This window comes from Oncorhynchus mykiss, chromosome 26 (genome assembly GCF_013265735.2).
Source record: "Oncorhynchus mykiss isolate Arlee chromosome 26, USDA_OmykA_1.1, whole genome shotgun sequence".
NCBI classification, from domain to species: Eukaryota; Metazoa; Chordata; class Actinopteri; order Salmoniformes; family Salmonidae; genus Oncorhynchus; species Oncorhynchus mykiss.
Window position 1 is genome coordinate 29525812 of NC_048590.1, and position 11449 is coordinate 29537260.

General features: G+C 46.9%; 1 protein-coding gene across 3 annotated transcripts in view; it reads left to right on the forward strand.

Annotated features, from left to right (window-relative positions):
• The window catches only part of LOC110506592 (RNA-binding Raly-like protein), a 69301-nt gene extending 58248 nt beyond the window's left edge, over window positions 1-11053 (forward strand). For 2 of the 3 annotated variants that reach the window (XM_036963610.1, XM_036963612.1), the window contains exons 4-7: window positions 7974-8143; window positions 8455-8568; window positions 9205-9395; window positions 9906-11053. In XM_036963610.1, coding sequence (XP_036819505.1) covers window positions 7974-8143; window positions 8455-8568; window positions 9205-9395; window positions 9906-9944 — 514 coding nt within the window. In that variant the 3' untranslated portion in view covers window positions 9945-11053. The remainder of the gene's footprint in view (window positions 1-7973; window positions 8144-8454; window positions 8569-9204; window positions 9396-9905) is intronic. The other variant, XM_036963611.1, reaches the window with a different exon arrangement.
• The last annotated feature ends 396 nt before the right edge of the window (window positions 11054-11449 follow it).

An 11449-nucleotide genomic window follows, 5' to 3' on the forward strand; every position in this document is an offset into this window, starting at 1 on the left:
GCGGCGAGGGTCCCCGCACCAGAGGTGCCACCAAAGTGGGGTGAGCCAGCGGTGGAGCGGGGTCTGCGTCCCGCACCTGAGCCACCGCCGCGGATAGATGCCCATCCAGACCCTCCCCAATAGGTTTAGGTTTTGCGGCCGGAGTCCGCACCTTTGGGGAGGGGGGGGGGGGGGTACTGTCACACCCTGATCATAGAGATCCTTTTTATGTCTCTATTTTGGTTTGGTCGGTGGGGGGGGGGGGCATTCTATGTTTTGTGTTTCTATGATTTTCTATTTCTATGTTTTGGCCGGGGATGGTTCTCATTCAGGGACAGCTGTCTATCGTTGTCTCTGATTGGGAACCATCCTTAGGTACCCTTTTTCCCACCTGTGTTTGTGGGAAGTTGACTTTGTTTAGGGCACATAGCCTTTGAGCTTGACAATTTGTTTTTGTATGGTTTATTGTTTTTTGTCGGCATCATTTTTAGAACAAAAAAAAATGTACGCTCACCACGCTGCACCTTGGTCCTCCTCCTTCAACATCCGTGACACACACAGAGAGTTGCTGTGTGGCCTCTGTAATGAAACCAGTCAGGTTGTAAGCCACTCTAACCCTAGCTGAATCTCTAATAATTATGAGTCAGCTTAAACTGTTCTAAGTGCAGCAGCTTATGTTACAAGTTCCATTAAAGCTCAGGTTAGTTTTCTGTGGCTCACAGCAGATGTTGGGCCGTGGGTCAGGGTGGCTACATTACAGCAACTGAAGCATATAGAAAATTAACTGTAGGCTGGAAAACTGCCATTAAGTACCTGTTCACTTTCCAGCGGTACTGTACTGTAGATGGTACTGTGTTTTGACATGGAGCTGTGGGGTGTTTTCGCTACAGCTCCAGCCAAGAGATCATGACCTCAGTTCAGATTCCAAGCCAGAATTTGACAGTCAGTCCGGTTCAATACAATTAATTGAAGTTTAGTGCGGCCCTACCCAGTTCACAGTTGAATCCCGTTCAGTCCACTCCAGTCTTGCTCAATGACTTTCAGTCTAATGATCTCTGATCCCGTCGGATTCTGTCCATATCAGTCCGGTTTAGTCCAGTTCCGCATGGCTTAACCCAGGTCAGTCCTTTTCAGTCTGACTCAGTTTTGCCAAGTCCAGTTGAGTCCGGTTCTATCTGGTTCAGCATGGCTTAACCCAGCTCAGTCCTGTTCAGTCTGACTCAGTTATGCCATGTCCAGTTGAGTCCGGTTCTGTCTGGTTCGTCACCCAGGTCAGTCACTCAGGTAATTGCTGTGGGAGCTCTCCACCTCCCTCAGGCACACTGAAGGTGACATGGCTCATTCATAAACACAGCACTCAGCACATCTGAATAAAGAGTGCTCTCTCTCTCTCACACAACACACACACATTGAACAACCTTGTTGTCCTCTGTGTGAATGCACTCAGAGGCAGTCAGATGCTGTAGATGTAGTTATGCACTGAAGAGTTGAGGACGTCCTCTATGTTTATGTTTCTATCTTCAGTTTAAACAAACATGCAGAAAGAAAATAAGAAAGTGTAAGGAGGGTGGTTAGATAAACAGGCTGTCCAACATACAGATTACACCTCCACCTCTCTCTCTCTCTCTCTCTCACTCACACAGTATTGTACAGCTAACCTTGTGGGGACACACAATTCAGTCCCATTCAAAATCCTACTTTCCCTAACCCCTATCTCTAAACCTAACCATAACCCTAACCTGTACTCTTACCCTAACCCAAAAACCTAACCTTAATCCTAACCCTAAACCTTAGCTCCTGACCCTAAAACTAACCATAGCTCCTAACCCTAATCCTTAACGTAATTCTAACCCTAACTCTAATTCTAACCTTAACCCTAAACCCCCTAGAAATAGCATTTGACCTCATGGATGAACAAAATGTCCCAAGTTGGTCAAATATTTGTTTGTTTACTATTCTTGTGGGGACTTCAAGTTAAACATGTACACACACACACACACACACACACACACACACACACACACACACACACACACACACACACACACACACACACACACACACACAGTACTGTAGCTGTGAGTTGACACTGTCATCTTTTCCTTGCATTTTGTTGTTTTGCCGTGCTCTGCATTTTTCTGTCTTCACAAAGGAAAAAACCCTCACCACTGATTTTCAATTTGCTTCAAACACGGTACATGATTTTGCCCTACGTGGCTGGCTAGCTCCATCGACAGCTTGTGTGTGTTAGTGTGTGTGTGTGTCTGCATCTGTTTGTGCGCATATGAGAAAATGTCTGCCTCTACACACACAGATAACAGCTCTAGCAGAGACAAAGCCTCTCTTATAATATCTCTTCTAATCCACACACAAACACACGCACACGCACACACACTTACACAAACACTTAAACACACTCTCGCTCTGTTTTCTCTAATCCTCACACATCCACAGTCTCTCGTTGTGTTTCACGAGGTCCTATTCTCTGAAACTACACTTCAAAGTAGTTGTAGCAGCACTCTGTCTATCTCCCTCTGCAAACTCCACTAAAGGACTTTAAACTCCCATAAGTCTTTAGTCTCCCAGCGTCTCTGCTGAAAGGCAACGGTCCCAGCCCTCTCACTACGTTGGTGGCCGGTTGATATACTTCATGCACAGTGAGGTGGCTGTATCTGGTTAAATACTGGTAATACATTCTCCTGAGACAGGGGAACTGAAGTGTGAGATAGATTTCAGTAAAGGGGTAACACACGTTCCTCAACTGAACACTAAAGTATTGTCTCTCTCAGCGACTTACAGCTCAATCACTGAACCCAAACTGACATCACACCTCAAGGCTTCCCGACTGGCATCCTGTTTGCAGCTGGTTTAAAGTGTGTTTCTCTCTCCTCAGCAGTCTGCCTGGAGCCTTACTGCAGAGACGGTGGCTATCTCCACACAGCCCTGCCTGTGTAAAGGCCATTCAGGCTTACTTAGACCTGTAAATAAACACTAACCAATCTGTCCATGAGTCTCTGAGCCCTGCTCTGCTGTAGGCTACACTCAGGGCACAGGAGAACAGGGCTATGGTTCCTGGGGTGGGTTTTTGGTGGTGTAGGATCTTCTTGGTGTGTATGGAGGGTGATGTGTCCTTCTCTCTCTTGCTTTCTTTCTTACTTTTTTTTCTCGAAACCTCTTTTTCCCCCTCCTCCTCCCTCTCAGTTTTTAAGAGCTGGAGCCAGTGCCCAGGTCTCTGTCTGTCTGGCTCTCAGCCCTAATTGCTCTCTGATGCTATAAGCAGATGCCATGTGAAAGGCATTCAGGTTGGAATGTGACTCAGTCAGTCCCACAGGATTGAATTAGGTGGCAGAGCTTATTAAGAGGTTAGGATGAAAGCCCTTAAATACTGCAGAAAGGAGCCAGGTAGGCAGTCCTTAAATACTGCAGAAATGAGCCAGGTAGGCAGTCCTTAAATACTGCAGACAGGAGCCAGGTAGGCAGTCCTTGTATAAAAGTTCCTGTACTTCATTTCAGAGTGGAAGACTTTCATTAAAGCTGTGGTTATAGGGTCTACAGGTTAACATAGGTCCCAGTCAAGCCGAGACTAAATTGACTTATGGTTGTTATCTGATTGGAGTGCTGACTCCTGTAAAGTGTGTGGTGTGTGTGATTGGCTAGCTCTGACCCCTCGGAGGAATCTGATTGGCTGACTGTGCTCCTGTGACCCTTTTCGGGGGTCTTATTGGTTAGTTTTTAGCCTTTACCAGTAGGTTGACATGTGTCCTTCCCCCTGGCTGATGATGGATGACCAGTGAGTGGTCAGGTCTCTCCAGGGAGGTAGTGGGGGAGGAGATCAATGACTCTCTTAATCAACATGATTAAAACACCACCTCTCTCGGTCACAGTCTCTGGCCTCTCCACACACACACACACACACACACATAACATACACACACATAACATACACACACACATAACATAATATACACACACACATAACATACACACACACACACATAATATACACTCTCCCATGTTTCTGTAACTGCTAAAAAGCGAGTGTGTGATACACTCTCTCCTGTCATCTGCTCCGCTGTGTTGCCAGAGAGATTTTGATTGGCCCTGACAGAACCAATTAGATTTAGCTGTTGATAGGGATACGGAGCTAGGCGATGGGGGAACGAGGGAGGAGAGAGGGGGACTGACAGTGGAGACTGATCCAAATCTAACTTCTGTCACATAGTAGATCTCTCCCATCCTCCTCATCTCATCTCCTTTTCCATTTTCTCCTTCAATCCCTCTGTGCCCCTCCTCTCCTTCAATCCCTCTCCTCTCCTTCCATCCCTCCATACCTCTCCTCTCCTTCCATCCCTCTCCTCTCCTTCCATCCCTCCATACCTCTCCTCTCCTTCCATCCCTCTCCTCTCCCTCCATCCCTCTCCTCTCCTTCAATCCCTTCATACCTCTCCTCTCCTTCCATCCCTCCATCCCTCTCCTCTCCTTCCATCCCTCCATACCTCTCCTCTCCTTCAATCACTCCATCCCTCTCCTCTCCTTCCATCCCTCTCCTCTCCTTCCATCCCTCAATCCCTCTCCTCTCCTTCCATCCCTTTCCTCTCCTTCAATCCCTCCATACCTCTCCTCTCCTTCAATCCTTCCATACCTCTCCTCTCCTTCCATCCCTCCATCCCTCTCCTCTCCTTCCATCCCTCTCCTCTCCTTCCATCCCTCCATACCTCTCCTCTCCTTCCATCCCTCTCCTCTCCTTCCATCCCTCCATACCTCTCCTCTCCTTCCATCCCTCTCCTCTCCTTCCATCCCTCTCCTCTCCTTCAATCACTCCATCCCTCTCCTCTCCTTCCATCCCTCCATACCTCTCCTCTCCTTCCATCCCTCTCCTCTCCTTCAATCCCTCCATACCTCTCCTCTCCGTCAATCCCTCCATACCTCTCCTCTCCTTCCATCCCTCCATACCTCTCCTCTCCTTCCATCCCTCTCCTCTCCTTCAATCCCTCCATCCCTCTCCTCTCCTTCAATCCCTCCATCCATCTCCTCTCCTTCCATCCCTCCATACCTCTCCTCTCCTTCAATCCCTCTCCTCTCCTTCCATCCCTCTCCTCTCCTTCCATCCCTCTCCTCTCCTTCAATCCCTCCATACCTCTCCTCTCCTTCCATCCCTCTCCTCTCCTTCCATCCCTCCATACCTCTCCTCTCCTTCCATCCCTCTCCTCTCCTTCAATCCCTCCATACCTCTCCTCTCCTTCCATCCATCCATCCCTCTCCTCTCCTTCCATCCCTCCATACCTCTCCTCTCCTTCAATCCCTCCATCCCTCTCCTCTCCTTCAATCCCTCCATACCTCTCCTCTCCTTCCATCCCTCCATCCCTCTCCTCTCCTTCCATCCCTCCATACCTCTCCTCTCCTTCAATCACTCCATCCCTCTCCTCTCCTTCCATCCCTCCATACCTCTCCTCTCCTTCAATCCCTCCATACCTCTCCTCTCCTTCCATCCCTCCATACCTCTCCTCTCCTTCCATCCCTCTCCTCTCCTTCAATCCCTCCATACCTCTCCTCTCCTTCCATCCCTCTCCTCTCCTTCAATCCCTCCATACCTCTCCTCTCCTTCAATCACTCCATACCTCTCCTCTCCTTCAATCCCTCCCCTCTCCTTCAATCCCTTCATACCTCTCCTCTCCTTCAATCCCTCCATACCTCTCCTCTCCTTCAATCCCTCCATACCTCTCCTCTCCTTCAATCCCTTCGTACCTCTCCTCTCCTTCAATCCCTCCATACCTCTCCTCTCCTTCAATCCCTTCATACCTCTCCTCTCCTTCAATCCCTCTATACCTCTCCTCTCCTTCAATCCCTTCATACCTCTCCTCTCCTTCAATCCCTCCATACCTCTCCTCTCCTTCAATCCCTTCGTACCTCTCCTCTCCTTCAATCCCTTCATACCTCTCCTCTCCTTCAATCCCTTCGTACCTCTCCTCTCCTTCAATCCCTCTCCTCTCCTTCAATCCCTCCCCTCTCCTTCAATCCCTTCATACCTCTCCTCTCCTTCAATCCCTCCATACCTCTCCTCTCCTTCAATCCCTTCATACCTCTCCTCTCCTTCAATCCCTTCATACCTCTCCTCTCCTTCAATCCCTCCATACCTCTCCTCTCCTTCAATCCCTTCGTACCTCTCCTCTCCTTCAATCCCTCTCCTCTCCTTCAATCCCTCCCCTCTCCTTCAATCCCTTCGTACCTCTCCTCTCCTTCAATCCCTCCATACCTCTCCTCTCCTTCAATCCCTCTCCTCTCCTTCAATCCCTCCCCTCTCCTTCAATCCCTTCGTGCCTCTCCTCTCTTTCAATCCCTTCGTACCTCTCCTCTCCTTCAATCCCTCCCCTCTCCTTCAATCCCTTCGTGCCTCTCCTCTCTTTCAATCCCTTCGTACCTCTCCTCTCCTTCAATCCCTTCATACCTCTCCTCTCCTTCAACCCCTTCATACCTCTCCTCTCCTTCAATCCCTCCATACCTCTCCTCTCCTTCAATCCCTTCGTACCTCTCCTTTCCTTCAATCCCTTCGTACCTCTCCTCTCCTTCAATCCCTTCGTACCTCTCCTCTCCTTCAAACCCTCCATACCTCTCCTCTCCTTCAAACCCTTCGTACCTCTCCTCTCCTTCAAACCCTCCGTACCTCTCCTCTTCTTCAAACGCTCCGTACCTCTCCTCTCCTTCAAACCATCCGTACCTCTCCTCTTCTTCAAACCCGCCATACCTCTCCTCTCCTTCAGTATGTTCAGTCATTAGTAGTCATTACACTCATTAGTCATTTGTAGTTTGTTTGTGTTTTGTCACATGATATGGTGAGACTTCTATATCCAGTGGCACTGTTTTCTTGTAGGGTAATACTATAATGGTTGTGTGAGGTGTACCAGGGGTCTTCAACCTGTAGGGTAATACTATAATGGTTGTGTGAGGAGTACCAGGGGTCTTCAACCTGTAGGGTAATACTATAATGGTTGTGTGAGGAGTACCAGGGGTCTTCAACCTGTAGGGTAATACTATAATGGTTGTGTGAGGAGTACCAGGGGTCTATAACCTGTAGGGTAATACTATAATGGTTGTGTGAGGAGTACCAGGGGTCTTCAACCTGTAGGGTAATACTATAATGGTTGTGTGAGGAGTACCAGGGGTCTATAACCTGTAGGGTAATACTATAATGGTTGTGTGAGGAGTACCAGGGGTCTTCAACCTGTAGGGTAATACTATAATGGTTGTGTGAGGAGTACCAGGGGTCTTCAACCTGTAGGGTAATACGATAATGGTTGTGTGAGGAGTACCAGGGGTCTTCAACCTGTATGATAATACTATAATGGTTGTGTGAGGTGTACCAGGGGTCTTCAACCTGTAGGATAATACTATAATGGTTGTGTGAGGAGTACCAGGGGTCTTCAACCTGTAGGGTAATACTATAATGGTTGTGTGAGGAGTACCAGGGGTCTTCAACCTGTAGGGTAATACGATAAGGGTTGTGTGAGGAGTACCAGGGGTCTTCAATCTGTAGGGTAATACTATAATGGTTGTGTGAGGAGTACCAGGGGTCTTCAACTTGCTCAACTTCATTTCTGCATTCCCTATCTGAGAAATCCTCTGCCTCACCTTATCAGATACTATTTCTTATTATTTTCTCACTTGTGTACACAATCTGTATGTGTGTGTATATTCCCTCTGCTTGTCAGATCATATTACACCATCCTGTCAACCCTCTCCCTCTGTGTCCTTCATCATAGGAGACATACATTCACAAATACACACACCCACGGACACATCCATCCAACCAGGTGATAGACATCACTGTCCATACACGCAAACACACACACATGCTTGCCTGCTCACACACTCACTCACAAACATCCTGTCACTGTACTTTTCTGACATGCGTACACATACACATCTAGTCACACTGACAATACTACACAAAGTACTAGTAGTTGGATGACAGTGTGTGTGGATGTTTCCCTCTTCAGGATGTATGACTACCAGCGTGTGCCAGCTTCCCTACCTCCCCTGTCCCAGGGACCTAGCCTGGCCAAACGACCCCGCTCCTCCTCCACTTCCTCTGGGCACAGACGCAGCCGAGACAGGCCCCCCTCCAAGAGCTCCAGAGCCCACTCCACCAGCTCCAACAGGGCCAAGTGTGAGTAATACACACACACTCACACACTACCCTCAAGATGGTTCTTTCATTACAACACTTCTATAGCAGCCTCTTTCCTTAATGGATCCTAGCCAATCAGGTCGCATTATTAGCCCAAATCAACAGAGCAGAACCAATAGGCAGTGTGTATGCTGTTCTAATACCCACCCTCATCACCTTGATAGTCCTTATTACCAACACACTCACAGAAACTTGACTTGGATCCTTTCCTTCCTTCTCTCCCCCTCTCTCATTCTCTATATCTCTCCTCCCCCTTCTCGCTCCCTCCCTCATCCTCTCCCTACTTGTAGTGAGAATGGAGGAGCTGCAGGTCATTAAGAGGGAGCTGACTCTGATAAAGACACAGATTGACGGGCTGCTTGACAACCTGGACAGGATGGACACACAGAGGCAGGACCACACAGGTGAGACAACCAATCAGAGAGAGAGACAGAGGAGTGGACAGGTGAAATAGGAGTAAAGCATGATAGGGGAAGCCACAGTGTGAGCTTTCACCTGTCCGGTTCTTACGAATCAGCAAAGAAGAATGACAGTGAGAAGTACAGAGACGGCGAAAGAAGGCTTATAGGAGAATAAATACAAAGTCCTACAGGGAAGTGTTGTAGCTGCTACTGCCCTCATGTGGCCACATGGACAAACTGCATCTTTGTCCTTTCTACGACACACATACTGTACCGACAAATAAAAAAATAAATGTGTGTGTCATCTCATCCTTTCCATCTCTTATCTGTACACGTTGCCTTTGGGTGGTTGACTGATCTCATCTCCGCATTCATTTATTCCAACGTAAATTATGATCCTCCTCCACTACTGTACCTCATCTCTCCTTTCTGTCTCCCTCTCCTATTTCTCTCTCTATCGCCACATCTCTCCCTCATCCTGTCATTCTTGTTCTCTCCTCTTGTCTGTCAAATCATGCATTGCAGTTGACCATCAATGGTTTAGATTGAAAGTGAGAACAGGCACACCAACACTGATCTGCCCTATAGAGGGAACTTGTGTTCACTCCTATTCACTCCCTCTCTCTCCGTGTTTTTTAGGGTCTCCCGTGAGGGAGGGCAGCCTGGCCGGGTCACCGTACTCCCCCTCCGCCAGCAGTGGTGAGCGCTCACCCTCCCCCCTGTCCCCCCCACGCCGCTGCATCCAGAGAGAGAGCCCCGAACTGGGGGAGGCCAGCGACGATGATCCCACGGTAACTGGCTTGATGTCTGTGTGTGGAGAATCTCTGAATGTGAGTGGGAGTTCTTTCTCCTTGTCTCAGAGCGACATGAGGGCCTAAGCATGTCCTATGGTTGGCTGTGATTTAGCAGCTGTCAGTGTGATTTGGCATGCAACAGAAATAGTGCTTATCTCCACACACAGAAACACACACAAACACAAATACACACAAAGAGAACACTGACAAGAGCATCAAATCCATAGCCATTTTGAGTAATAAAAACAAATCAATTGCATGACACTTGAAGATCTCATTCTGGGTTCATCTCACCCACACACAGTTCACAATCATAACTGACATTCAACTCAAACACACAAAGAAAATCTGAGAAATAGGACAAATGAAAGCTGGACAGGATACTCTTACCCTGACAGATGAGTGGGTGTTTATATAGAAGACTATTATCCTCCAGACCTTCCTCATCACTGTGTATAATCACCCTGGAGAGGGGAGCCTTACCTGAACAAAACACTCTTTGGTGTTTTGACACACTGTTGCTGATTGAGCGTGTGTGTGTTACAGATGAATAACCACAGCTCTGACCCTGAGGACGAGATGTGAGGATGGAAACAGAGAAGAAACGGAGGAGCGCCAGACATAGAGGAAGAGAACATCTGTCTCGTCAAGAAGTTGCCATGCCAACAACTGATTCAGAGGCCCCACTCCTGTCTAACCAACCAGTTACATTTTATTCTACATCCACATATACATCAAACAGAAATACACTACTACACACTACTACACACACCACTTTGTGTTCAGAGTTAGCCTCTTTAGGTTCTAAATCATCTATTCCTCCTCTCTCTGTCTGGTAACGGCAGATATTGTATGTGTGAACAGCACACACATACAGACACACAGGCACACACACACACACACACACTGTAATTACAGTTTATCAGAAATCAACTCCATGTATCTCCCTTGGCTATTCCCCACTGAGATCAGCTCACCACACACACACACACACACACACACACACACACACACACACACATTTTATCTGTAGAGTGTAATTATTAACCAGAACAGGAAGGTGAAATCATTTCCATATTTATAATTTTCTTACGCTCTTTTTAGCACGTCTTCATATTTTCCTGAAAAACATTCTGATTACAAATCCGTATAAATTTTACCTGCATATTGAGAGACTGGGTTTTTTGAAATGAGCATACTATAGATGTCACAATCATAGTTTTTCAGTGACTTGAGTTACTTTGTTTTATGTATATCATATCACTACCAGAGCATGAGTTCATCAGTTTATACTTGTCCATCAGTTAAAATCCCCCGTATGTCTGTGTAATGTTATCTCCCTGCTGTACCTGCCTGTATTAGGTACGAGGAGACAGTAGCCCATCTCTTCCTCTATGTACCTGGCGCTATGAGCTGAGGAGAGGCCCCAGCCCGGTCCATGTGTAATATTGTGTATTACTGTAAAACTTTACTGTATTAGGTCAGCTGTACGATTTTAATCCATCATTTTGTTTTAGGGTTTTTTATTTGTTAATGTTTTTTAAAGCGAGAAGAAAACAACAATGTTAATTGTTTTATTATAATTCTAGTGGTGTTAGATGTTTTGTTAGTTCTGTTTGCATTCATGAAGAAGCCAAGTGGAAACACTACTCACACTGTCACAGTAGTAAAGGTATTTTCATATTGATTAAAAACACCTCTGGGAGTGTTTTCTTTATCATTGTTTGTATGTGTGTGTGTGTGTGTGTGTGTGTTTGGTTTTACTATCCTTGTGGGGACCAGAAGGAAAATTTGGACAAGTGGGGACATTTCGCCAATCCCCGCAAGAAAATAGGTTATTTTAGACATGGGGGTTAGGAGTCAGGTTTAAGTTTATGGTTTGGGGTTAAGGGTTTGGGAAAATAGGAATCAGTTGCTTGGTTCCCGTTTCTGTGTGTGTAATAAAGGGAAACAGGATCAAAGACAATGCTGTAGTGTGTGTAACTAACGCTGACTGAACAACAAACATTGTAAAGCTCAACATCAGACACAGCGGAACGTGTGTAAACTGTTTGTGTACAGTATGTGAGTGTTACAGAGAGGATGGGGAA